The 27,701-nt window shown below is 43.8% G+C and overlaps 1 protein-coding gene across 4 annotated transcripts in view; it reads left to right on the top strand.

Moving 5' to 3' along the window:
• ELP1 (elongator acetyltransferase complex subunit 1) overlaps positions 1 to 27,701 on the top strand; it is a 47,989-nt gene extending 20,288 nt beyond the window's left edge. For all 4 annotated transcript variants that reach the window (XM_035140409.3, XM_035140414.3, XM_035140408.3 and 1 more), the window contains exons 16-37: positions 1,299 to 1,402; positions 2,173 to 2,226; positions 3,088 to 3,193; positions 3,986 to 4,101; positions 5,023 to 5,096; positions 5,187 to 5,265; positions 5,786 to 5,865; positions 6,797 to 6,934; positions 7,656 to 7,741; positions 8,142 to 8,290; positions 10,027 to 10,150; positions 10,971 to 11,068; positions 12,574 to 12,775; positions 15,230 to 15,291; positions 15,634 to 15,696; positions 15,812 to 15,872; positions 19,864 to 19,977; positions 20,603 to 20,714; positions 22,264 to 22,391; positions 23,852 to 24,006; positions 26,178 to 26,256; positions 26,995 to 27,701. In XM_035140409.3, coding sequence (XP_034996300.1) covers positions 1,299 to 1,402; positions 2,173 to 2,226; positions 3,088 to 3,193; positions 3,986 to 4,101; positions 5,023 to 5,096; positions 5,187 to 5,265; positions 5,786 to 5,865; positions 6,797 to 6,934; positions 7,656 to 7,741; positions 8,142 to 8,290; positions 10,027 to 10,150; positions 10,971 to 11,068; positions 12,574 to 12,775; positions 15,230 to 15,291; positions 15,634 to 15,696; positions 15,812 to 15,872; positions 19,864 to 19,977; positions 20,603 to 20,714; positions 22,264 to 22,391; positions 23,852 to 24,006; positions 26,178 to 26,256; positions 26,995 to 27,062 — 2,252 coding nt within the window. In that variant the 3' untranslated portion in view covers positions 27,063 to 27,701. The remainder of the gene's footprint in view (positions 1 to 1,298; positions 1,403 to 2,172; positions 2,227 to 3,087; positions 3,194 to 3,985; positions 4,102 to 5,022; positions 5,097 to 5,186; positions 5,266 to 5,785; positions 5,866 to 6,796; positions 6,935 to 7,655; positions 7,742 to 8,141; positions 8,291 to 10,026; positions 10,151 to 10,970; positions 11,069 to 12,573; positions 12,776 to 15,229; positions 15,292 to 15,633; positions 15,697 to 15,811; positions 15,873 to 19,863; positions 19,978 to 20,602; positions 20,715 to 22,263; positions 22,392 to 23,851; positions 24,007 to 26,177; positions 26,257 to 26,994) is intronic.

A 27,701-nucleotide genomic window follows, 5' to 3' on the forward strand; every position in this document is an offset into this window, starting at 1 on the left:
GCTCCATCTCCAGTTAAAAGGACCTGTGATTCAAATGGCTGGGAAAGACCCCTGCTTGAGACTTTGCAGGGCAGCAGCTTGCAACCAGAGCTGGCAGTACATGACTAGATGGGCCAGTGTCCTGTCTTCATATAAGTCAGCTTCGTAGGCTCAAATGTCACAAAAATCCATAAGCTGATTTTTTGCCTTGTCTAGCCTCTAGCGCAGGCACCCCCAAACTGCGGCCCTCCAGATGTTTTGGCCTACAACTCCCATGATCCCTAGCTAACAGGACCAGTGGTCAGGGATGATGGGAATTGTAGTCCAAAACATCTGGAGGGCCGAAGTTTGGGGATGCCTGCTCTAGCGCATTTAATGTTTTCATCTCCTAGAGGGTGCCGTGAACCATGCACTGTGTGTGAATGATGTATTCAGTTGTGTGCAGGTGTCTGCTTTCTAGAAGAGCCTTCCCTAACCTGGTGCCTGCCAAATCAGTGACACGAGTAGTGCTGTGGTCTAAACCACTAAGCCTCTTGGGCTTGCCGATCAGAAGGTTGGCTGTTTGAAGCCCTGCGACGGGGTGAGCTCCCGTTCTGTCCCAGCTCCTGCCAACCTAGCAATTCGAAAGCACGCCAGTGCAAGTAGATAAATAGGTACCTCTGTGGCGGGAAGGTAAACGACGTTTCCGTGCGCTCTAGTTTCCGTCATGGTGTCCTGTTGCCCCAGAAGTGGTTTAGTCTTGCTGGCCACATGACCTGGAAAGCTGTCTGTGGACAAACGCTGGCTCCCTCGGCCTGAAAGCGGGATGAGCGCCACAACCCCATAGTCGCCTTTGACTGGACTTAACCGTCCAGGGGTCCTTTACCTTTTACATTTTTTTGCCTGCCAAATGTATTGAGCCACAACTCCCATCAGCTCAACCAGCGTGGCCAATGGCTAGGGATATGATGGAAGTTGTAATCCAGAAAACACCTGGAAGGGCACCAGATAGGGGAAGTCTGTTATATAACGTCACCAGACCTTTCAGAGCATGGGTGAGAGAAAGCATGAGAATGAGAGAATGCAAAGCTGAATGGTGTGTTCCTGGGCTCAACTTTTCTAGAGGACCTTCTCCCATCGCTCTTCAGGCAGCCCCACTGTTCTTGGCTCTGGGGCATTCCCTAATCTAGTGGTGTGAGGGATGCCACCCAGGTTGCAAGCTTGGCCTGTTCAGCATCATTCCAAGATGTTGAACCTTAGTAGATCATCCTGCATTCGGTAAAATAAATAGTCTTGGCTTTATCACATAGACCTTCTGTGTCTTTCCCCTCCCACTTCAGGAGCTGAAACACCAGTTGTCACCCCTTGGCTGAACAGCAGCGGTTTAGCTGTCCAGTTTCCCTCTCCGTGTATGCAGACTGCACTGGCTGTGGTTGGTGGTGAAGTAAGTAAAGAATAAGTGTGACGTCTAGGACCACTGAGCACTTGGTTGTGACCTTACTCAGTGGTTCTCAAGCTTTTTTCTCTGAGCCACACTTTCAGAATAAAAAGTTGCTTGCGTGGCACCGAACTTTTTATTGATAAGGAATACATTTGAAACCGAAAAGAAACTGCTTAGCAGCTGATAAGAAATACATTGGGAAACTTTGGAAAACAAAAAGAAACAATGCCTAGCAGTGTCTGTGAAAGACTTTCCCCTTTCATCAAGTATAGTACTTGCGGTTTTTAATACATTGCTCTTAGTAATGCTGCTTATATTTTTTCTACTATGATTCTTGTACTTGAGTTATTGTTGTTTTAGAATATGCTGTTTCAATTTATTTTGTAAATCACCCTTGAATTCAATAATGAAGGATGGGGTGTGTGTGTGTGTGTGTGTGTGTGTGTGTGTGTGTGTGTAACAAATAAAATAAATATTCCAGCAGTAATAAGGGTGAAGTTTCAGGTCCCTGCATAGTTCTTCCCATCTCTATAATGAGCGGAAGCCGAATAAATTATCCAAAATAATTTTGAATTTTATACCTATTTGTTTCATTCAGATGATTTTGACAAGTCTAGATTTTAGGTGGTTTGTTTGTTGTTGTTTATTTCGTTAACAGGCTTTGGATTCAGTCGGCGCCTGGTTTTGATTCTCGGTACTGAATTCATAGGTTTCCAATCTATGGCAGGTTTGCTTTCTAACCCTGTGCTGTGCTCTGCCTTTTGTCTCCTCAGGAAACCATCTTTGGTCTGACTGACAGATGCCGCTTTTTTATTAATGACGTTGAGGTACCAACTCCTCTTACAGCTCTCGCTCGTTTGTTGCCCCTCTGCCATAGGAAGCTCCTTTGTACTGAGTCAGTCCCTTGGTCCGTGTAGCTCAGCCCTGTCAGCATTGACCAGCAGTGGCACTCCTGGGTTTCAGGCAATGTCAGGCATTGAGCCTGGGCCCTTCTGCCTGCAGAGCATAGGCTGTGCCACTGAGCTTCAGCCCTTCCCCAACATGGGCAATTCTGGGCTGCATCAATAGGAGTATAGCATCTAGATCTAGGGAAGTAATAGTACCACTGTATTCTGCTCTGGTCAGACCTCACCTGGGGTACTGTGTCCAGTTCTGGGCACCACAGTTCAAGAAGGATACTGACAAGCTGGAACGTGTCCAGAGGAGGGCAACCAAAATGGCCTTAGGCCTGGAAACAATGCCTTATGAGGAACGGCTTAGGGAGCTGGGTATGTTTAGCCTGGAGAAGAGAAGGTTAAGGGGTAATATGATAGCCATGTTCAAATATATAAAAGGATGTCATATAGAGGAGGGAGAAAGGTTGTTTTCTGCTGCTCCAGAGAAGCGGACACAGAGCAATGGATTCAAACTTCAAGAAAGAAGATTCCACCTAAACATTAGGAAGAACTTCCTGACAGTAAGAGCTGTTCAGCAGTGGAATTTGCTGCCAAGGAGTGTGGTGGAGTCTCCTTCTTTGGAGGTCTTTAAGCGGAGGCTTGACGGCCATATGTCAGGAATGCTTTGATGGTGTTTTCCTGCTTGGCAGAGGGTTGGACTGGATGGCCCTTGTGGTCTCTTCCAATTCTATGATTCTATGATAATGTCCCCCATAATGACCTACTGAAGGGATTCTTCTCTGTTTCCCACAGGTTGCTTCAAACGTCACATCCTTTGCCATCCATGATGAGTTTCTGCTGTTGACAACACATGCTCATACCTGCCAGTGCCTGTCGCTGAGGAACACAACCTTGAAAGGTGAATTTCTCCAGCATGCCTAGCAATAAAGGGCGCCCTGGTCAGTTGATCCTTTCTTGGCCTTCCTCTTTTTTGATATGCTGCTGGCCCTTCCCTCAAATATGTAACATCCACCTATGGATGGATGTTTGCTTTCGATTCTTCAAAATAGCCACCAATGTTCCTACTTTTTATAGGAGCTCGCTTTCCCATGCTACAGCAGCACAGAGAGGATGAGCATAACATTGACCAGAGAAGGTTAAGGGGTGATATGATAGCCATATTCAAATATATAAAAGGATGTCATATAGAGGAGGGAGAAAGGTTGTTTTCTGCTGCTCCAGAGAAGCGGACATGGAGCAATGGATTCAAACTACAAGAAAGAAGATTCCACCTAAACATTAGGAAGAACTTCCTGACAGTAAGAGCTGTTCAGCAGTGGAATTTGCTGCCAAGGAGTGTGGTGGAGTCTCCTTCTTTGGAGGTCTTTAAGCAGAGACTCTTTGATTCTATGACCATACTTTATAAAGCTGTTAGCATTGCAAAGCCCCCCCCCTCTCTCTCACACACACACTGCAACACAACACACTCACTCACTCTCAAACAGCAAGCCTATGTCAAATGTGCAGAGTGGCAGAAATCCCTGTACTATTGTACTATTGGGACAGTTTCATTGGATAAAACCCAGCATATCTGCGTTTGGGGTTTATGCCTGGTGTCCTTTTTTATTAGGCACCTTTTCATTACTCACCAAAAAAAGTAAATAGTTATTCCTTTGGGATTGAGCTTTTATATTGACTGTGGCATCTTCAGCTTTGCAATCAGGTTTGGGCAACACATCTGTCCCCAATAGTGAGACACTACGCAAGGTTGAAAGAGGATCCCGGATAGTCACAATTGTGCCACAGGATACAAAGCTCATTTTGCAAGTGAGTGCTCTACATCTATGCTTATGGCTCAAAGCACCTTATTTGTTGCATGTGGTGGTGGTGGTGGGGAGAAATAATTGGGCTGCACAAATGGAATAATTATGCTATGTAGCTCTTGGCTGGAGTGTCTCATTCACAAATCAGGCTGGATAGATCATTATTTGAATGATTTCCCATAAAACAAACTAGCTTGCTGAGGAAGAGGTGAGGCTGGACCCTTCTTCCTCATGTGCCAGCATTATAGTATAAAAATGGGACGCGGCTGGCGCTGTGGTCTAAACAACTGAGCCTCTTGGGCTTGCCAATCAGAAGGTCGGCAGTTCGAATCCCCGCGACGGGGTGAGCGCCCGTTGCTCGGTCCCAGCTCCTGCCAACCTAGCAGTTTGAAAGCACGCCAGTGCAAGTAGATAAATAGGTACCACTCCGGCGGGAAGGTAAATGGAATTTCCATGCAGTCTGGTTTCCATCACGGTGTCCCGTTGCTCCAGAAGTGGTTTAGTCATTCTGGCCACATGACCCGGAAAGCTGTCTGTGGACAAACGCTGGCTCCATCGGCCTGAAAGTGAGATGAGCGCCGCAACCCCATAATCGTCTTTGACTGGACTTAACCATCCAGGGGTTCTTTGCTTTTACCTTTATGGGAATAAAATTATGGGGCAGCGTTCACACATTTTGCACCCCCAACTTGTTTTTTAATGTCCCCATAACTCCGGCTATTTTGACACTTGCTAAAAAAAAAATCTTTCACCAAGCTTTCCTTGAATATGACCAGTTTTGCAATATCCATTTATTCGATTGCTGAAGGCTGTGTCAAGTGGCTGCAAAAGGGAAGGGTTCATGACTCCTCCCTCTGCTATTGGCAATAAATGATCGTGGTGTTAGCAGCAAGGGTGGTAAATTTATGTTGGGATCTTTCTGCAGATGCCGAGAGGAAACTTGGAAACTGTTCATCACCGTGCCCTTGTTTTGGCCCAAGTCCGCAAGTGGCTGGACTGGTGAGTCAAGTTGATGGGATGTTGGGAGCAATTTGGGACATGCTTCTTCCTCTTTCAAATGACTTATCATCATTCTGCCTGTCCTGCCAGCCTCCAGTTTAAAGAAGCCTTTGAATGCATGAGGAAGCTGCGAATCAATCTCAACCTCATTTATGACCACAATCCGAAGGCAAGTTTGAGTAAACCTGTTGTCAAAGTTGCTCAGAGTGCATCTGTTTGGGGAGAAGGCCCAAGTTGCATCTGTTTGGGGAGAAGCGAGTTGGTGGCTGTTAGCGCTGTCACCCAGCAAAAGAAATCTTAAGTGATTTACTCATACCATTGATCATTTTAAATTTGCACAAGTGTAAAAACAGTTGTTCTGTAACAATAGCAGACTTTCTCCATCGATAATGATAGGGGTGTTCCGTATCTCTTGACCCAAGTTTGGAGATCAGGAAATATGATTTCTGCTCCATGGCACACGGAAAGGTAGATAAGGTCTCCTCCAAATGCCATTCCTGATACCTACCCACGTTGAGTGAGGGTTTCCCAGGTTTAGCCATCATAAACCATTCAGACTGCTTTGTTAGATGGGCTGAGAAAGGCCATTTCAGCATGAAATTTGCTTTGGGTTTGTTCTTGCCTAATTAAAATTGGCCCGCAGATTTAAGAGGTTGATGTGAAGTTAACAGGTCTTGGTTTTGTTTCAGGTTTTCCTGGAAAATGTGGAAACATTTATAAAACAAATTGATTCAGTGAGTTTTATCAACTTGTTCCTCACAGAGCTGAAGTGAGTATTGCCTGGTTAATGTGCTTTGGTGTAAAGACCAAGAGGTTGACAGGGCCTTATACATGGGTGCTGTATTTGAAAATGCAAAATAGCTTTGAGAGGAGAAGCTGGAGAGAGGAGTGCTTAACCCTTTCCCCAGCTCTCATTTTTCCATTTCAGAAATGCCCCTCCAAAGTATTTTCTCTCCTGGAGCAGGAAAAAAAAAGTTTCTCTGAATTTTCCCCATCCTGAAGTTGTTCTGCTTTTTCAAAAGCAGGGCACTGTTACATGCATTGGCACAGCCTAAATCAACTTAGTGCTCTCCAGACGCTTTGAATTTCATGGGATTTGTATCCTAGAACATCTGGAGGGCAACAGGTTAGCAAAGGCAGCATTAGGGTGTAGCACACAGTTAGTTCATTTGATGTGTTTACATATATTTTTTGAGGACCGGTTGAGAGTCCTTTAAACATGTACAATCAGACGGCTGATTGAGAGGGAGGACTCTGCACAAAACAAATTCTGTATCAAGTAAAGGCAAATTTTGCAATCTGTACATCGTGCAGATTAAATTTGTTATATTTTCTTTATATTTTTGCACCATTGTCGTTGTTATTTTATGCAAAATGTATTCTGATTTGCCTGTATGGAGAAGGCAAGAGAAATTCCAACCTCAGTCACTGGAACGTTTCTGGTTTCTAAGACTTCATTATGCCATTCCCACATATTTTCAAGTATATTTTTGCAGACCTAAGGGCTAGAAATTTGTATGAAAAATAAAAACCAAAATACTGAGGACTTTAGGAAGCTAGATTTTGGGCTTTTGAGAAACACACAATCCTACCAATTTTGGGGGGTCAGTCTTGTTGCAGGATGTGTTTATCCTGTGTACATTTTTGTATTGTCGATGGCACTGAGACCTAGTTTCCTTTGTTTATGTGCTCCTTCCTAGAGAAGAAGACTACACAAAGACTATGTATCCGCCTCTAGAGCCTACCAGTGTCTGTGAGCTTCACGATTCTGATAGAAAAAAGGTTAACCTCATCTGTGATGCAATGAGAACAGCCATGGAGAACATCAGTACTACCAAGTATTCAACATATCATTCTAGAATATCTCTTTATATAGAAGCCATAGAACCCTGATAGAACTCTGATAGGAGTGCTGGGTCTATACAGAAAGGAAGGACCTTGACTTTTAATGACAGGACTACCAGATCACCAGTTCCGAGGAAGGAGGAAATATATTTTTCCCCATATCCACCAAAAATCCTCGGAGCTGGGGGTTCAGGGTATGTGGGAAGAGAGGAGAATGCAGCTTCCGGCTTAAGGAGTGGTGAGTGTTCCCTATCTCCTTTCTCAGGGTCTAGAGCAGGGTTTCCCAAACTTGGGTCCCCAGCTGTTGTTGGACTACAACTCCCATCATCCCAGTGGTCAGGGATGATGGGAATTGTAGTTCAAAAACACCTGGAGACCCAAGTTAGGGAAACCCTGGTCTAGAGACTGTGACTCCTTATGGTGTCGGTAAGCAGAGGCAGAATTCGCTCTCTCCATTTGCTCTTTTCATTCTAATCTACCTCAGTCATGGACAGAAGGAGTTGGTGAAATAATTTTCAACCCAGACTTCCTCTCTGTCCCTTTAAAACCAGCTTCTTTGCTAAAAAAAAAAGGGGGTGTGGGGCGTTATAGGAGCTGAAGAAAGGGCCTAGGCATCTAAATCTCTTCTCCACTTTAAGCAAAATATGGGAGAAATGAACAACTACCTAAAGTCCAGAGGTTTTAACTCCTGTCTTTCCCCCCTGTCCTCTGTAGATACTGTTTGTCCATACTGACCTCTCATGTGAAAAAGAGCCCTCCAGAACTGGAAACAGCTCTGCAGAGAATTCGTAAGCTTCGAGGTACATTATTAGGGTTGAATTGGTTGAACATATGTTATGGGGTTTAAAACGGGGGGAGTGGGGCCTCGTAAAGGCTGCTAAGCAGTATCTACATTCACCAGCGGATGTTTTGGCTCATTACTCACTCCTTTGGAGTTTCACCAAATGATGGACTCATGTTTCCAAGATTTTTTTTAAAGGAACAATGAGGGCAGGAAACTTGCTTATTGTGCATTAAAGCTCAGTTTCTCGTGCAATCAATCTGTGATGATAGTGCTTGCTTGTTAAACAAGTTCATACATTTCTGTGCAACATCTTCCTTAGACATCATCTGATTCAGCAGTCGCATTTTGAAAGTCTTTTTAATAATAATAATAATAATAATAATAATAATAATAATAATAATAATTTTAAACTGCAGAGCAAACTTCAATAACTGCTGGATCTGTGAGTGCAGAAGAAGCTCTCAAATACCTGCTGTACTTGGTAGATGTCAATGAGTTGTATGATCATTCTCTGGGGACATACGATTTCGATTTAGTCATCATGGTTGCTGAGAAGTCTCAGAAGGTAATTTTGTGTTTTGTTTTCCCATAGCCCATCTACTGCCCTGTCCTAGATGGTGGAACAAAAAAACATAAAAAGATCACTGCTTTATCAAAATGCACCCTCAAGGGGAGAGTCAGTGTGGTGTATGGTTAGAGCAATGGACCTAAGACCTGGGAGACCCAGGTTCGAATTCCCACTCTGTCCCAGTAACTGCCTCTCAGCCTAAGCCGTTGGAGAAAGAAGTGGGGTATATAAATGCAAAATATACTCCCAAGAATTGCTTCTGCCACCCAAGCTCCTCTGCTGTCAATGTACATTAAACCTTTTATAATAATAATAATAATAAAATAATAATAATAATAATAATAATAATAATAATAATAATAATAATTTATTATTGATACCCCGCCCATCTGGCTGGGTTTCCCCAGCCACTCTGGGCGGCTGCCAACAGAAAAATAAAAGAAAATAATCAATTAAACATTAAAAGCCTCCCTAAACAGGGCTGCCTTCAGATGTCTTCTAAATACCTGGTAGCTGTTTTTCTCTTTGACATCTGATTGGAGGGCATTCCACAGGGCGGGCGCCACCACCGAGAAGGCCCTCTGCCTGATTCCCTGCAACTTGGCTTCTCGCAACGAGGGAACCGTCAGAAGGCCCTCGGTACTGGACCTCAGTGTCCGGGCAGAACGATGGGGGTGGAGACGCTCCTTCAGGTATACTGGACCGAGGCCGTTTAGGGCTTTAAAGGTCAGCACCAACACTTTGAATTGTGCTTGGAAACGTACTGGGAGCCAATGTAGATCTTTCAAGACCAGTGTTATGTGGCCTCAGCGGCCGCTCCCAGTCACCAGTCTAGCTGCCGCATTCTGGATTAGTTGTAGTTTCCGGGTCACCTTCAAAGGTAGCCCCACGTAGAGCGCATTGCAGTACGACCGGAGCACATTCCTTCCACCAAAGAATTCTTGGCACTGTGATTTACCCATCACAGAGTTACAATTCCCAGCAGCACTTAACAAACTACAGTACCCAGAATTCTTTGAGGGAGGAAATGTGCTTAAAAAGGTATAGTGTATAAAAAGCCACAAGCATTCAGGGCTGTCCATTCTGTGCAGTTCCTACAGACCACACCTGTTTCTTAGTGCCAGTTATTCTTTGCCTTCATTATCCTTTGCCTCATTTTTCCACACTGCTGTTTAAATTGTCTGTGGCCTTTCCCCCAGCCTAGTGCCCTCCAGATGTTGCCGGACTGCAACTCCCATCATCCCCAACAATTGGCCGTGCTGGCAAAGGCTGATGGGAGCTAGAGTCCGGCAACATCTGGAGGGTTCGGGAAGGCTGGTCTGTGGCGACCCAAGTGGGGTGTCTTTGGAGAGTGTTCATGATGTTGCTTTGCCAGAAGTTCAGTCATGACATGAACAAAACCACCTGCGTCTTCTCAAGCAATTGAATAAAATGACAGTAGGAACAAAAGAGGCCGAGAATAGTGAGAGCCCCACCCCAAAAAAGAAGGGAAGGAAGAAAAAAAGGAGAGAACAATATTAATTAGAAAAAGTGAGTGAGTTTGCAACAAGAACACAAAATTTCTGAAAATAGAATGTGCCCTTTGACACAGCAACAAGGCAAATAGTTTCTGCTCAGATCTAGACTGCATTTGGGGGGGGGGCTGTTGAAGCTGCCGTTCTTTTGACAACTAGGCAACTGCAGCTCGTTCCTTTCAAAAATAATTATTTTTTAAAACCCTCTTTTTTTGGCAGGATCCTAAGGAATATCTCCCATTCTTAAACAAACTTAAGAAAATGGAAAACAATTACCAGCGATACTCTATAGATAAATATTTGAAGAGGTATTCAAAGGCTCTTCACCATCTCAGCAAATGTGGTAGGTACCCTGGCTGTGTGGTCTCTTGGGGGCAAAGATCCTTTTGCCGCATCTTATCTTTTCTGGTAAAAGGGTAAAGGTAAAGGGGACCCCTGACCATTAGGTCCAGTCGTGACCAACTCTGGAGTTGTCTTGCTTTATTGGCCGAGGGAGCCGGCATACAGCTTCCAGGTCATGTGGCCAGCATGACAAAGCTGCTTCTGGCGAACCAGAGCAGCACACGGAAATGCCGTTTACCTATTTGCACTTTGACGTGCTTTCAAACTGCTAGGTTGGCAGGAGCTGGGGCCGAACAACAGGAGCTCACCCCGTCGCGGGGATTCGAACCACCAACCTTCTGATCGGCAAGCCCTAGGCTCTGTGGTTTAACCCACAGAGCCACCCGCGTCCCTTATCTTTTCTGGTAACTATAGCTAATTAGAGACTCCCCCATTTTGCTAATCTTGGTAAAGGGAGGAGCAAAGTTTCTCCTCCCTTTACAGTGGCTTAATAAACTGATTATCTGAATGCAGCCAACATTTTCAGGATTTTTTCTTCCTGTCCACCCTCAAGAGACTGAATGTTGGGCTAAATGGACCATGGATCTGAGGCTACGTATCTATATTTAATTTTTTTTCTTTTGCAATAACTGGGACTATAACTTGCCCCCCCTCCAGCTAAGATTTTTATTTTTGTCCTCAGGTAGCTCAAACATTTCGCTTTCACACTAGGACTTGCCTAGCCAAACCCCACTCTAAGTAAGCCCAGATTGGCTTGCGCAGTTATGTGAAACTCATTGCTTGCTTTCTTCCCAAAAAAGTGTATTTTGCTTCTCCCTCAGGGCCAGAGCATTTTCCAGAGTTCCTGAACTTGGTGGTGGATCAGAACTTATTTAATGAAGCCCTGAAGCTATACTTGCCAGACACCCAGGAGTACAAGGTGTGTGAAATACTTTCCCCATTGTTGTACCTTTTTCTTATTACTACTTTATAAGACAGCATCTTAAAAAGCAGAGACATCACCTTGCTGACAAAGGTCTGGATAGTTAAAGCTGTGGTTTTCCCAGTAGTGGTGTATGGAAATGAGAGCTGGACCATAAAGAAGGCTGATCGCCGAAGAATGGATGCTTTTGAATTATGGTGCTGGAGGAGACTCTTGAGAGTCCCATGGACTGCAAGAAGACCAAACCTATCTATTCTGAAGGAAGTCAGCCCTGAGTGCTCACTGGAAGGGCAGATCGTGAAGCTGAGGCTCCAATACTTTGGCCACCTCATGAGAAGAGAAGAATCCTTGGAAAAGACCCTGATGTTGGGAAAGATGGAGGGCACTAGGAGAGGGGGACGACAGAGGACGAGATGGTTGGACAGTGTTCTCGAAGCTACGAACATGAGTTTGACCAAACTGCGGGAGGCAGTGCAAGTGCCTGGCGTGCTATGGTCCATGGGGTCACGAAGAGTCGGACACGACTAAACGACTAAACAACAACAACAACAACAACTTTATTACTTGTGAGAACAGGCTGCTCTACTGCAGTGATAAAAAACAGGTTGCAGGCTAGACATTGGCCAATAACTTACTCCAAACCACTTCATCAATTTAAAAGCCAAGTCACTTTTTCCTGAAGGGCGGCCAGCTCTTCCTGCATATCAGTAACTCAGTGGCTTCTCCTTCATGTTTTTTTAAAAGTTTTATTTCTAAAACAAGAAATAAAATAACAGTTGCACACACGATCATAGCCTGATATGTACAAGGTTCAACATTTAGTCAAGAATCTGTGTCAAGAATTAGCAGATAGAAACGAAATCATTGAGAACATAAGGTATCTTAGTCTGTCTTGTTGAGTCTCCCCTGAAGGAGACATGGGTGATTGGAGCTAGGAGAGTTATGGTAAAGATTAAGAAACATAGGAGTTGAGAGGGAACCAAACAATAGTGAATTTGTCTTTCTGAGCCACCCACCTTATTACCCTCAGATATTTCAGATATGATATTTCACCTGTTTTGTCTAGCGCTCCTCGAGTCAGTGAATAATAATAATAATAATAATAATAATAATAATAATAATAATAATAATAATTTATTATAATAATTTATTATTTATGCCCCACCCATCTGGCTGGGTTTCCCCAGTCATTCTGGGCGGCTCCCAGCAGAATAATAATAATAATAATAATAAATAAATAAATAATAATAAATAATAAAGCGATAAAACACCAAACATTAAAAACTTCCCTAAACAGGGCTGCCTTCAGATGTCTTCTAAAAGTCAAAAAGTTGTTTATCTCCTTGACAGCTGGTGGGAGGACGTTCCACAGGGCGGGCGCCACTACCGAGAAGGCCCTGTGTCTGGCTCCCTGTAGCTTCACTTCTCGCAGTGAGGGAACCGCCAGTGAAAAGTAGCCATCCCTCCCCCAACCCCAATTTCTTTACATCTCTGCCTTGCAGACTGTTAGCTATGCTTACGGAGAACACTTGATCCAGAAGCATCTCCCTGAGCAAGCCGGGCTAATCTTCTTCCGCTGCGGTGCATTCGAGAGAGCGCTGGATGCCTTTTTGATCAGCGGTAACTGGCAGCTGGCCCTGACGGCAGCCGGCGAGCTTTGTTACACCGAAGACAAGCTGGCCAACCTGGCGAGGAGCATGGCAGGTGAGCATTCCGAAATGCATGTGGCCTCTCATTTGCGCTGTTCCAGGGTGGCCACCTGTCCTCTTTTTTGCAGGACACGTCCTCCTTTTCAGCAGTAAAATTTCTGTCCGGGTGGTTTTTTTCAATTTGCCAAAATGTCTCTGGCTATACAGTGGTACCTTGGTTCTCAAACTTAATCCGTTCCGGAAGTCCGTTCCAAAACCAAAGCGTTCCAAAACCAAGGTGCACTTTCCCATAGAAACTAATGTAAAATGGATTAATCCGTTCCAGACTTTTGAAAACAACCCCTAAAACAGCAATTTAACATGAATTTTTCTATTTAACGAGATCATTGATCCATAAAATGAAAGCAGTAAACAATGTACTGCAGTCACACAATCAATCCATCAGTAGCTGAACTGGGTTCCACACAGTCACAAAAAATAAACAAAAATGAGCTGCAAAAACAAAAACGCAAAATAAATAGCAAAAACAGACAGACCTCAGCGTAACACTCAAAATGCAAGTGTGGCACTCAAATCGTCAGCATAACACTCAAAACGGAAGTGTGACACTCAAAACAAAAGCTGAACACTCAAAACGGAGCACATTCGGCTTCCCAAAAATGTTTGCAAACCAGAACACTTACTTCTTGGTTTGCAGTGTTTGCGTTCCAAGATGTTTGAGTACCAAGGCATTTGAGAACCAAGGTACCACTGTTCTTTCTGGATGAGACATAGACATAACTGGTAGTTGAAGACTTGCTTTCCCACTATGGGAGGTTGGCAAATTACGGTTATGGAGTACGTGAAAATGGCTCAATTAACTAGGAAACTCGGAAATCAAGATGACAACAAATACAAAAAAGAATTGGAAATGTTTATTGCATATTTACAAAAGCAATGTATGCAAGTTAATACATATAGCAGGATTTTTTTAAAAAAACAACAACAACACTTGCAATGTTATATATAATGTGTAAACTTGGAGGTCGTTTGAGAGGAAGATTTTATTGACATCCATTAATGAAGATAATACAAAGGAACCAGGGGAGGGAGGGGAGGGAAGTTGGGGGATTCAAGTAATCCTAGAATGTGGATTTAAAATTGATTATTTACATAGTTGTTTTAAATGTTTTAGCTTATGTGTTTTTTTAAAATGCAATTTTAATTTTTTTTGTGTGAAAAATTAGTGTGTGTGTGTGTGTGTGTGTGTGTGTGTGTAAAGACTTGCTTTCCTCTTCTCTTCACCTGCCCCCTCAGCAATATGTCACAGCTTCTATAGCCTATACAGGTGAAACTCGGAAAATTAGAATATCATCGAAAAGTGCATTTATTTCAGTAATGCAACTTAAAAGGTGAAACCAATATATGAGATAGATGCATGACATGCAAAGCAAGATATGTCAAGCCTTTATTTGTTGTAATTGTAATTATTTGTCGTTAGGCGGGTCAATTATAAATGGAATGTAATTAATGAAATGTTTATTTTTGTATTATTGTACCGGTAACTATTTGTTTTATTACTGTGGAATTTCCAAAAGAAAGCATTTGTAAAAAATCAAAATCAAAAATAATAAGTTGCATTGCTGAAATAAATGCACTTTTCGACGATATTCTAATTTGCCGAGTTTCACCTGTAGTAGGGGTATTTAAAATGAGAGTCGTCATAGCATCCTCTTTTTTGCTCTTCAAAATATGGCAGCCCTACGACCTGGCTGTAGGTTAGATCCATAACTTGTACATCCAAGGCCCAAGCTTCTAGTTGGGAAGAGATGGGGAGGAGGCCTCAGGTCTGTGTGCCTCCCTTCCCTCCACAGACTATGGGATCTCCTGGTTCATTTTCTACTTTCTCTCAAGAGTTGGGAGCGTGATAGCCTGAGGGCCATTCCCAGTTTTACCCTGGATTGAATCCTGGCAGAAGATTACAAGCCATTGGAAACCAAAAGGAGTTTTGAGACAGAGCACCCTGAAGTTGGAAATAGTACAGCATTTCAGATGCCCTGCACAGTCAACTTTCCCTCCGTGTTATTTGCTTCCCTTCCCTTCTTTGCCATTCTCAATTTTTGCCAAACCTCCCTCCCCACCCACACACTGCTGAATTCCTTGAAGCCCAAATAGTGAGACCAAGTATTCATTAATGCAGATTACATCCGTGCGGCGGTTTCAACTTGCCTAAGTCCGTGCAAAGTGTGTGGTTGCTATGGTGCAGAAATTTATAAGCCAGTTACACTCCATATCAGGACGCTGTTGTTTTTTATCATTTTGCCAGGCAATTTGAATGAATGGAATCCTCTGCTGCTGACCTGATCTAATTTAAGGACTGGCGTCTTTAATTAATGGGGATCACATACAAGGAGGAAATCAGAACCCGCAATATATTAATGCAATAAAACAGGCAGGGTTTATTTTACCAAGAAAGGTTTCTTTTTTTTCTTTCCCCCCTTGAAACATTAAATTCTCTTCCTTCTTTCAGGGAAATTTGTTGAAAAAAGGAAGTATGCAGATGCAGCAATACTCCTGGAACAATATGCCAAGGTATAGACTAAATTTCAGACGAAGGGCAGTATACAAATTTAATAATAATAATTTCTCTTCCTCCACCCCCGCTGCTTGTTGGTCAGATTCCCAGCTTACTACCCCATGTCTCTTTGTGCTGTTTGGCCTGGGTTCTAAAGACAGCCATTAACCCAGTGGTTTCTGTTATCTCCTTAAACACACTTTGCCAAAAAAAATTGTACATATTTACACCCCCACCACATGTGAACATAATTCCCTTTTTCCTGGCATCCCCTCTCTGTAAATCGCTTCCAGGCATGTGTAAAGCAACGAATAAACATAAAAATAGAAGACAGTAATTCTTTGCTTCCCCTTTTCCAGGATTACGAAGAGGCCATCCTTCTCCTCCTGGAAGGGAACACTTGGGATGAAGCCCTAAGATTGGTGAGATCCTTCAAAACATGAACCCATTTTCGTCACCTGCCTGTTGAAAGAATTTGTGTTTGTCACTCAACAACAACCTTGATGTGGGTTTTTATGTCCCTTCTCTGTCTCCCAGATTTACAAATATAACAGGACTGACATTCTGGAGACCAACTTCAGACCATCTCTGCTGGAAGGTAAAGCTCCCGCTTCATGTTTGCTGGGATGCTCTCAGAAGTGTGGGGCTGCTGGGATTCCAAGGGTTGTAGCAAGACAGGGATACTGGGATGTGGGACTCTGCTGGTCAGAGATTAGCGCTTGTGCAAGGATATTGATAAATGTTGTCTTGCTATCCAGAAACTGCATGTTGTAGTACATTTTTTTCCCTGGATTGTGCAACTTCAGACTGCAGGCGGGGAATTGTATGTTCAAATGTTTCCTTTGTGTAAAGCAAACCTTCCTGTGCATGGAAAGCTAGTCCATCAGACATGACTAGATAACTGTTTCAAGATGAAATTCTGCCTTCTCTTTTAGTGGGGTTGGGTAGGATTCAGGCTTTTAGGTAATCCCCCCCCCTGCTTTCCTTATTGGTTTTACAAAATAGATCACACAATTAAAATTTAAAAACATTTTTTTAAAAATAAAACAAGATTCTTCCGAATCTTAGAACTTCCCTCCTCCCAACCCTGGGTCCTATATATATATATATATATATATATATATATATATATATATATATATATATATATATATTTTATTAATTTTCCAATTTTAACAAACTTATACAATAACAATATATATTCATAGCTACGGGTAGGTAGCCATGTTGGTCTGATGTAGTCGAAACAAAAAATAAAAAAATTCCTTCCAGTAGCATCTAAGTTTGTCATAGGTATGAGCTTTCGTGTGCATGCACACTTCTTCAGAATATATTCATATATATTCATGTCCAAATATTTAAAGAGTCAACTTCCCCCTAAACCCTTCCTTGGTTACATTGTGTTTCTTCACACCGCATTTGTTGTTGTTGTTTAGTCGTTTAGTCGTGTCCGACTCTTCGTGACCCCATGGACCATAGCACGCCAGGCACTCCTGTCTTGCACTGCCTCCCGCAATTTGGTCAAACTCATGTTCGTAGCTTCGAGAACACTGTCCAACCATCTTGTCCTCTGTCGTCCCCTTCTCCTAGTGCCCTCAATCTTTCCCAACATCAGGGTCTTTTCCAAGGATTCTTCTCTTCTCATGAGGTGGCCAAAGTATTGGAGCCTCAGCTTCACGATCTGTCCTTCCAGGGAGCACTCAGGGCTGATTTCCTTAAGAATGGATAGGTTTGATCTTCTTGCAGTCCATGGGACTCTCAAGAGTCTCCTCCAGCACCATAATTCAAAAGCATCAATTCTTCGGCGATCAGCCTTATTTATGGTCCAGCTCTCACTTCCATACATCACCACTGGGAAAACCATAGCTTTAACTATACGGACCTTTGTCGGCAAGGTGATGTCTCTGCTTTTTAAGATGCTGTCTAGGTTTGTCATTGCTTTTCTCCCAAGAAGCAGGCGTCTTTTAATTTCGTGACTGCTGTCACCATCTGCAGTGATCAAGGAGCCCAAGAAAGTAAAATCTCTCACTGCCTCCATTTCTTCCCCTTCTATTTGCCAGGAGGTGATGGGACCAGTGGCCATGATCTTGGTTTTTTTGATGTTGAGCTTCAGACCATATTTTGCGCTCTCCTCTTTCACCCTCATTAAAAGGTTCTTTAATTCCTCCTCGCTTTCTGCCATCAAGGTTGTGTCATCTGCATATCTGAGGTTGTTGATATTTCTTCCGGCAATCTTAATTCCGGCTTGGGATTCATCTAGTCCAGCCTTTCGCATGATGAATTCTGCATATAAGTTAAATAAGCAGGGAGACAATATACAACCTTGTCGTACTCCTTTCCCAATTTTGAACCAATCAGTTGTTCCATATCCAGTTCTAACTGTAGCTTCTTGTCCCACATAGAGATTTCTCAGGAGACAGATGAGGTGATCAGGCACTCCCATTTCTTTAAGAACTTGCCATAGTTTGCTGTGGTCGACACAGTCAAAGGCTTTTGCATAGTCAATGAAGCAGAAGTAGACGTTTTTCTGGAACTCTCTAGCTTTCTCCATAATCCAGCGCATGTTTGCTATTTGGTCTCTGGTTCCTCTGCCCTTTCGAAATCCAGCTTGCACTTCTGGGAGTTCTCGGTCCACATACTGCCTAAGCCTGCCTTGTAGAATTTTAAGCATAACCTTGCTAGCGCGTGAAATGAGCGCAATTGTGCGGTAGTTGGAGCATTCTTTGGCACTGCCCTTCTTTGGAATTGGGATGTAGACTGATCTTCTCCAATCCTCTGGCCATTGCTGAGTTTTCCAAACTTGCTGGCATATTGGGTGTAGCACCTTAACAGCATCATCTTTTAAAATTTTAAATAGTTCAGCTGGAATATCATCACTTCCACTGGCCTTGTTATTAGCAGTGCTTTCTAAGGCCCATTTGACTTCACTCTCCAAGATGTCTGGCTCAAGGTCAGCAACCACACTACCTGGGGTGTACGAGACCTCCATATCTTTCTGGTATAATTCCTCTGTGTATTCTTGCCACCTCTTCTTGATGTCTTCTGCTTCTGTTAGGTCCTTACCACTTTTGTCCTTGATTATGGTAATCTTTGTACGAAATGTTCCTTTCATATCCCCAATTTTCTTGAACAGATCTCTGGTTTTCCCCATTCTATTGTTTTCCTCTATTTCTTTGCATTGCTCATTTAAGAAGACCCTCTTGTCTCTCCTTGCTGTTTTTTGGAAATCTGCATTCAGTTTCCTGTATCTTTCCCTATCTCCCTTGCATTTTGCTTGCCTCCTCTCCTCCGCTATTTGTAAGGCCTCGTTGGACAGCCATTTTGCTTTCTTGCATTTCCTTTTCCTTGGGATGGTTTTCGTTGCTGCCTCCTGTATAATGTTACGAGCCTCCATCCATAGTTCTTCAGGCACTCTGTCCACCAAATCTAAATCCTTAAACCTGTTCCTCACTTCCACTGTGTATTCATAAGGGATTTGATTCAGATTGTATCTTACTGGCCCAGTGGTTTTTCCTACTTTCTTCAGTTTAAGCTGGAATTTTGCTATAAGAAGCTGATGATCTGAGTTACAGTCAGCTCCAGGTCTTGTTTTTGCTGACTGTATAGAGCTTCTCCATCTTTGGCTGCAGAGAATATAATCAATCTGATTTCGATGCTGTCCATTTGGTGATATCCATGTGTAGAGTCGTCTCTTGTGTTTTTGGAAAAGAGTGTTTGTGATGACCAGCTTGTTCTCTTGACAGAACTCTATTAGCCTTTGCCCTGCTTCATTTTGAACTCCAAGGCCAAACTTGCCAGTTGTTCCTTTTATCTCTTGATTCCCTACTTTAGCATTCCAATCACACCGCATATCCTCTTTTAAATATCTTAATCAACTGCATATTATAGTTCATCCGCATTTTAGTCCTCCAATTTATCCAAAGTCTTTGTAACATTGCAAGAGTTATTCAAAGCCTGCCCAAGAGTTCAAGTGTTTACAGTGTTCTTTTAAATATAATAGATATTTGTCCCATTCTCTATTGAAGTTTTGATCCTCCTGATTTCTGATTTTCCCAGTCAATCTCACCATCTCTGCATAGTCAAGTAGTTTCATCTGCCAGTCCTCCTATTCCCTTGTTTTTTCAGTGTATTTGGTTCTCTAATGATTTGCATTTTATGGGTTTGTGTAAGCCACTTTGAGAGACACCTTTCTGAAAAGCAACAAATAAATGTAATAAAAAAATAAGACCCTGATTGCGCTGATACGCTAGCTTTCTAGGTGCCAGGATAAGGCGTGTACACCAGGGAAGATTCAGCTTGACATCCTGCCTTAAGCTTGTACAGTGATGTCTTCTTGAAGGCAGCCCTGTTTAGGGAAGCTTTTAATGTTTAATAGATTGTTGCATTTTAATGTTCTGTTCTGTTGGAAGCCGCCCAGAGTGACTGGGGAAACTCAGCTAGATGGGCAGGGTATTATTATTATTTATTATTATTTATTATTTATTATTATTATTATTATTAGGGTTTTTTCCTTGCTTAGACAAAGTTTTTAATGTGCCTGATTCAGTTTTACTGCAAAATGCTTCTTCCACTGTTGTCGCCCTCAATAGTTCAGAAAAATCATTTGGCATTCCTGGAGACTCAGAAAGCAGCATTTTCTTGCCATCAGAAGCGCCTTTCTGTGGTCAGAGAGCTGAAGCAACAAGCCCGGAATGAGATGCTGGGTATGCATTGGGATGGAGTCTTGTGTCCTGCCACAGATTAGCTCCTGGGCTAAAGCTGTGTTTTGAGATAGAGTGGAAGCACCAGCTATTGAGTAGACCTAGTCATGTAAGATAAGGCTATCAATGGCTACTACTCGTGCTACCTCCAGGTTCACAGGCAATATTACCGGTATCTCCTGAAAGCCCAGCGGTAGGAATAAACAACTGGGTGGTGGGGGGCACTGTTGCCCCCATGCCGTGTTCCTCAGCTTCCCAGAGGCATATGGGTGGTCACTGTTGGGAAGAGGAGGCTGAACTGGATAAGCCTTACAGCAACAAGGATTCAGTGCATGTTCTTATGGACTAGCGCCATGGAGGCCAAAGTGTGAATTGCAGGTCTATGGTTACCGGTATATCAAATCAATTTCACCCCAGGTTCAAATCACAGCTCACTTGCAGAGCGATTTTGCTTCCGTTTGTGAGATGGAACAGCAATAACTAGCTGTCTGGCAGAATTGTTTTGGAGAAAAAGACCCGTCAGACATTGCTAGGTGTCATAGAAATACTGTTGTGGGGAGGATTTAGGAGGCGGTATGGGGGATGTTTTGTTCTTTCTCCTTCTGATCCAGGTAACTGACTTTTGCAGATCTCGAATTGCCAAACTGCCCAGAATCGGATCTCTTTTCTGATGCCAGCAGCATGGTGACAGCCAGTGACGCGAGTTCCAAATACACTCACAGCAACTCGAGAATATCTGCGTATGTACTTTGCCCTTGCACCAGCTTTTCTTGTTTCAAGTGGGAAGGTTTGGAATTATATTTGCGCAAACGGAGGTTGTGCCTGGTTCTCTTTCGCAGATCCCATTTATTTGATCATCTGCATTAGGGCTTTGATCACCAAGCAGGTCACAAAGCAATTGCTTCATCCCTGCAACATTTTAACCTGAACGGTTGCCTAATTTTACCTGTAAGGAACATTGTTTTCAGAAGTGTATGTGTAATTTTAATGTTACACCTCTCTTCGCGTTTTATGTGTCATGCTGGTAACAACCAAGCACACACACTCTGTAAGTGTGAAAGTCCTGCTATTAATAATAATAATTTATTATTTATACCCCCGCCCATCTGGCTGGGTTTCCCCAGCCACTCTGGGCGGCTTCCAACCAAATAATAAAAACAGTACAGCATCAAACATTAAAAACTTCCCTAAACAGGGCCGCCTTCAGCTGTCTTCTGAAAGTAGAATACCGTAGTTACTTATTGCCTTGACATCTGCTGGGAGGGCGTTCCACAGGGCGGGTGCCACTACCGAGAAGGCCCTCTGCCTGGTTCCCTGTAACCTCACTTCTCGCAATGAGGGAACCGCCAGAAGGCCCTCGGTGCTGGAACTCAGTGTCCAGGCTGAATGGTGGGGGTGGAGACGCTCCTTCAGGTATATTAGGTGGTACTGAGCTTATTATAGAGCCTGACTATATACTTGGGTTATATGGTTAAACACATGCTCCCCACTTGCAGACCAGTGGTGCCCATAGAAATACATAAGATGGGTGGGTTGTCATTGCTCTCTCTTGCACAATTTCAGTAGAGCTTCTGTTACTGATGATCCTGCCTTTCTTTTTACCCCAGACGTTGAATCTTCAGTGGTGGTGGGAAAATAGAGGGACAGGTAAATAGCAGCAAGAGGTTGAAACTAAAAGCTAGTTCTCACTTAAGCAGTAAAACCGTCTTGTCCAGGGCTTCCCAAAATTGAGTCTCCAGCTGTTTTTGGACTACAACTCCCATCATCCCTAGCTAGTAGGATCAGTTGAGAGGGGTGATGGGAATTTGGTAGCTGGAGACCAAAGTTTGGGAAACTCTGGTCGAGGCTGTACCACTTCAGCCTGCCTGTAGGTGCACATGATGGAATACTTCTCCCAACCACCCATTTCCTAAAAGCAGTATCCCTTCACATAAAAAACTAGCACAGCCAGACAACAGGTTATAGCTTCTTCCTAAAATGCTAGCTTTCCGCAGTACATGTGGAGGTATTGACAACAAAACCAAGCTCTCCTCAATCTGCCTTTCCATTTATGATTTCCCCCTTATTTCCTCCTCGTAAAACAGTCCCCCCCCCCAAATTTGGGTCCATAGCTGTTGTTGGACTACAACTCCTGTTGTCCATGACCACAGGTCCTGCTAGCTAGGGATGATGGGAGTTGTAGTCCAACAACAGCTAGGGACCCAAGTTTGAGGAGAAAAAAACTGCCCCCAAAGAACTCCCAACTCCACTGTTGTGTATAGATGTTTCATGGCATTTCATCTATTGTAGACGCTCTTCAAAGAACCGTCGCAAGGCAGAGCGTAAGAAACACAGCCTAAAGGAAGGGAGCCCCTTAGAGGATGTTGCACTCCTGGAAGTTTTAGGGGAAATAGTCCGGAGTATTGACAATCTAAAAGGTGAGTCACTGAGGTTCTTCGAACTTTGGATGTCGTCTGAAGGAAGAGGCTCAGAACCGATTCTGGAAAAGCCTGGGTTGGGGGGGGTGGGGAGTGGGGAACGGGACCCCCACATAGAGCAAGGGATTAACAATTTCCAGAGAGAGTTTCTAAATGCAGTGGCTCTGAATTATAGGCTGCCTTCATTAATGGATAAGCCTAAATGGCAGAATGGCCAATAACAAAGTGAGTAAAACAAAAATGCTCGGATCCTGGAGTACTGAGGCCAACGTTCATGTCGCTGCTGGAGAAATCTGATTTAAAGCTACTCTTAAGAGGTTAACAATAAAAACCTGACACAGGGTAGCTAACTCAGTGAAGAAGCCTGAATTCTGAGGCACTGAACTTTATCTCTGTTATTGTTCTCAATATTCCCTGAAGTTAGTTAGTTAGTTAGTTAGTTAGTTAGTTAGTTAGTTAGTTAGTTAGTTAGTTCATTCATTCATTCGTTCATTCCCTGCCCATCTGGCTGGGTTCCCCCACCACTCTGGGCAGCTTCCAACAAATACCAAAATACATTAAAATATCACAGATTAAAAACTTTCCTAAACAGGGCTGCCTTCAGATGTCTTCTAAAAGTCAGATAGTTGTTTATTTCCTTGACATCTGATGGGAGGGCGTTTCACAGGGTGGGCACCACTACCGAGAAGACCCTCTGCCTGGTTCCCTGCAACCTCACTTCATGCAAAGAGGGAACCACCAGAAGGCCCTCAGAGCTGGATCTCAGTGTCCGGGCAGAATGATGGGGGTGGAGATGCTCCTTCAGGTATACAGGACCGAGGCCGTTTAGGGCTTTAAAGGTCAGCACCAACACTTTGAATTGTGCTCAGAAATGGAAGATGAGCACCCCTAGCTTCTGACATGTCAGGACGTAGTACTTTATGTTAAAATAATAGTGATACCCACATCCCCCCCCTTTTTCCCCTTGGTTTGCCTTCATCACTAGAATACATTCCCAACATATTTAACTTATTAAGTAGACTTTGGGAAATATATTAAATGTTTGAAGCGCCAGAGCCATTGACATATTTGGCCTGGACATTAAAAGTTGTTTGCTTCTTACTGATCAATAGGGCACAAGGCAATTTGCATTTCCTGCCTTTACATCTCATCGAGCAAAAAGCTCCTATTGTTGTTAATTAAAAGGAAAGCTGAATATTCAGGGATGGGGATTGGAATGTCCCTGGAGGGGAGAGGTCCTGCAGAGGCCCCCCGGAGCTTTTTATTTTCCAGAGGAAAGGAATAGGTGCTCATTTTGTGCGGGCCCAAGAGAGAGGGGGATTCTGCGGAATGAATCTTGTGGTAGTTCCAGGCTGGGTTTGGAGGGCAAAAGTAGCATCTTTGTGTATTATCCCCCACAGTTAAAGAACTTCAGTTTTAACCTATAATAATTGGAGGGGGGCCTTTAATTTCTTCCCAAGGTGAGATACACAGCCTTTTAAAGCATCTCATCCTCTTTGGCTATGATGGGCAAGCCCAGGAGTTGCAGCAAGCCTTCGAGGAGACCCTTCGCTTGGTGGAGCAATCCCTCCTTGAAATCTGGACACCAAATCTGCAGCAGATCCCAGCCAACTCGGTACAAATTTAACTGAGTAATCACTACCTTGCCTCGTCTGCCTTTGCTTATAGCTCAAGGGGCTAAACACTGCTGGCAGCGACGTATTGCCGCAGTGCCAGCAAATCAACACCAGCCCTTGACGCAGCAACCAATAACACGCCTAATAGCCGCTGACAGCCTTGGCAGCAACCAATCAAACAACCACCCTATGCACTATCCGTGTATAAGATGACCCCCACTTTTTAGCATAATTTTTATAGAAAAATACCTAGTCTTTTACACGGAAAAGTACGGTAACTCTTTATTGCCAAAAGTCCACTTACAAGTTAGGTTGGATGGACATGCCTTTCCCTGTGTCTCTCAGCTACTCCCAGGTGTGCACTCGATAAGGCAGTTTCCACAACAGAGAGGCCCCAACCATCTCCCCTATCCAAGCTGCGCACAAGCAGATAAAGACTCTGCCTACTTGTAGCTGTCTGCTCCTCCCTCTTCAATCCTCTCCTTGTCCTGGGAGACAGTGGATCGGGGAGACGGGAGCCAGGAGGAGGTGGTGTGGAAGCCCTTGACCCTAGCCTTCCCTCCTCCTGCGCTTGTTCTTGACTCCCCAATCCTGCAGCTGCCCCTGCTGCTAAAGGCTCCTGCAAATCGCCGGTCCTTTCTTCCAAGCCAGTCTCCAGCCCCTCTTCTCCCGGGGCCCACTCACCACAATCCAGCCACCACTCCTCTGCGTCCAGCCAGTCCCTGACACCAATTAATATTGGGGACCCATGCCAGTTTCCTGCTGGCAAGCTAACCTGGCCTCTGTCGGTTCCTTAAGGAGCTGTTTGAAGTTGACCTTTGGGACAAACGGCAATGGGAGCAGGGGGAACGAAGCAGCACGTAGCCCCTAATCTAGAACGGCCACACATTCCAGACCAGAGTCCAATGGCTGATTTTTCTTCCCATAAAAAGTGGCCAGTTTAAGCACACATTTCTTTAAATGATGACTAGCGTAATGCGTAGTTTGGCTCTGAGCTCGGGGTAAGTACTGGTGCTCCTATGGTCCTTACTCTGATAGTACTCTGAAAGAAGTGCGTTGCAGCTGCACTTGGGAGCAGCACATTGCTGTCACCGTCAGAACCACTGTAGAACAAAAGTGCCCGGGGTAAACCTGATTTATCCCAGGTCTCTGTGACACGTGTAAAGAGCCCCACTTCTCTGCAGTGCTTAAAACAGCCTTCGCCAGCCAGGTGTGCTGCACGCATTTTGCACTGCGATTCCCATAACCCCAGCCAGCAAAGCTGATAGTCAGAGGCCACAGGTCTAAAGAGACGTGCTACCTGGGAAGGGCTCCCTGCCAGCACATTTGCTTGTTTGCAAATATGAATTGGGAGTGTGGAAGGGGAGCAGGGGAGCAAATATTTCTTCTTTCCCTTTTGACTCGAGAGAGAATATCTCAGCAGATTTGCTCTCTTAAGGAAGATAGCAGCCGCATTGTGGAATTCTAAAAACGTCCAAGAAGTACATTCGTACCTTGGTTTGCGAACGGAATCCGTTCCGGAAGTCCGACTTCCGAAATGGTTTGAAAACCAAGGCGCGGCTTCCGATTGGCTGCAGGAGCTTCCTGCACTCAATCGGAAGGCGCGCCGGATGTTCAGCTTCCAAAAAAAGTTCGCAGACCGGAACACTCACTTCCGGGTTTGCGGTGTTTGGGAGCCAAAACGTTCTGAGTCACAACGACTGTATACCAAGACTCAGGGTAAGCTTCATTTTTGCTGAAATGCTGTAATTCCATTGTTAGACATAGACCTGATTGACACGTAGCGCTAAGCCAGATGATGACTTTGAATGACCAAATGAGTATGCCGGTTCGAAAAGAGGAGACTGCCAGCAATTTGTTTCTTCCTGGTGCTACCCAGGGCTAAACCTTGGTTTGGCCTGGCTTGGCTTAGCATATAGTGTGAACCAGGGCTCAACTCCAGACAAACCATGAGCTGTAACCCAGACCTGTTCTTGGGTTTATAGCTCATGATCTGTCTGGAGGAGTCAAACCACAAACCTGGGTTCAGACATAATGCGGAGCAAAACCACAGCTTAGCCCTGGGTAGCATGGCAGCAGTAGGGCTCACTTGAACCCTGGTTGGGCTTAGCGTTACATGTTTAGTGAGCCACAGACTAATTGCTCCACTTGCCTATCCTTGCAATTTTAGATCCTGGGTCCCAATTCAACTGCCAATAGTATAAGCGCTGCCTACAATCAGCAAAAGACAATGGCTCCTGCATCACAAGGTGGGTGAGAGAAATTATACGCTGCGCAAATCAATTGTTACTGTGATTGAATTCAGCGTTTAATTTCTGCATACGTATAAGTTAAAACTTGTTTGACTGGAAACCCTCTAATCCCAAAGGGTGTGGAGGAAGCTGCTTCTGATTTTGAGAGCTGAGGGAACATCCTCCACACATGCTCAGAGGCACTATTCTTTATTTCTTCATATATTTCTGAGCTGATCCCCTACTGATTTGCGATTCAGATTATGTTCTGTTTCTATAAAAATCCCGATAAGTAAATAAAACAATCCATACCATGTAATTTCATTATCTATAATGCTTGGTTTTATTGGTATTTGTAATAAATATTTGATATTATGTAAACCACACAGAGTTTTTTGGTGATTAAATATGGTTACCATGAGGCATACCATTCATTAAAGTTCCAGAAACCATCTGTGCTGATCACAAAGCAATGAGATTAATAACAGGAATGCCAGATTTTTATACTCTTCATTGATTTGTTTTAAGTATGTCTCCAATAGCAGGTGGAATTGTAGGAGTGACTTTCATGCTCACAAAGTTCCTTCTCTCCCCACCCCCACCCCCTTTTTAAAAAATGCTATTGTGGGGGTTTGTCATTTGCATCTCCTTTCAGTTTCTGCATTCCCCATACTACATGTGAAATGCATTTGCTTGCCTGCTTATTTTTGTCTATAATTATTAGTATTGTCTTTTGTTTCCCACCCCCTCTCCAAGATCCTGAATTCTTTATACCTCCCAAACTCAACAAAAGCATCCAGTGGAAACTGAACCTTCTCCAATAATCCAGACCCTGAAGCTGTTAGATGGACTGAGTGCCTGCATTTCTGTGACTTCATATTCTGAAATATGTGCCTTCCCCAGATCTTGCAGCTGATCATGTATCCTGAACTGACAAGGGATTGGCAGGCCAAAGCTCTGAGTTATGGCCTGCCTTTCTTCATCCTCTTTGTTTCCTGCTGCTGACTTCCGATGGATTACCTGGACAACCAAACACAACAGCCTCTGCAAACCAAGCAGGCGACATCTGTTTGTTTAAAATTGTTGACTCAAAAAAAACATATATTTTTTTGCTCTTTGGTCCCTTTTTTGGCAGTGGATGTCACAAAACGATCTTTTAAAACTTGAAAGCAGACCTGCGCCTTAGTTGCACTGTGGTTTTCTAGGCTGAATGGCGACTTCTCTGTGTGTGTTTTTAAGGACACCCAAGTCAAACTCAAATACGGACATCAGCTACCCTGCATAGCCAAAGCGAAGCACCCACTGAACCAGATGCGCTTTGTAATTGAGTATCTGATGATGGATTTTCATACACTAACCTTGAAATACCATGTTTTGACAAAATATTTATAGGAGCTGCCCCTTTTTCTCAAAATCGAGGAGGAAGAGGGGCTAATAAAGTTTCATTGTCACTTTTTCCCCCA

This window comes from Zootoca vivipara, chromosome 15, assembly GCF_965207765.1.
Source record: "Zootoca vivipara chromosome 15, rZooViv2.hap1.1, whole genome shotgun sequence".
NCBI classification, from domain to species: domain Eukaryota; kingdom Metazoa; phylum Chordata; class Lepidosauria; order Squamata; family Lacertidae; genus Zootoca; species Zootoca vivipara.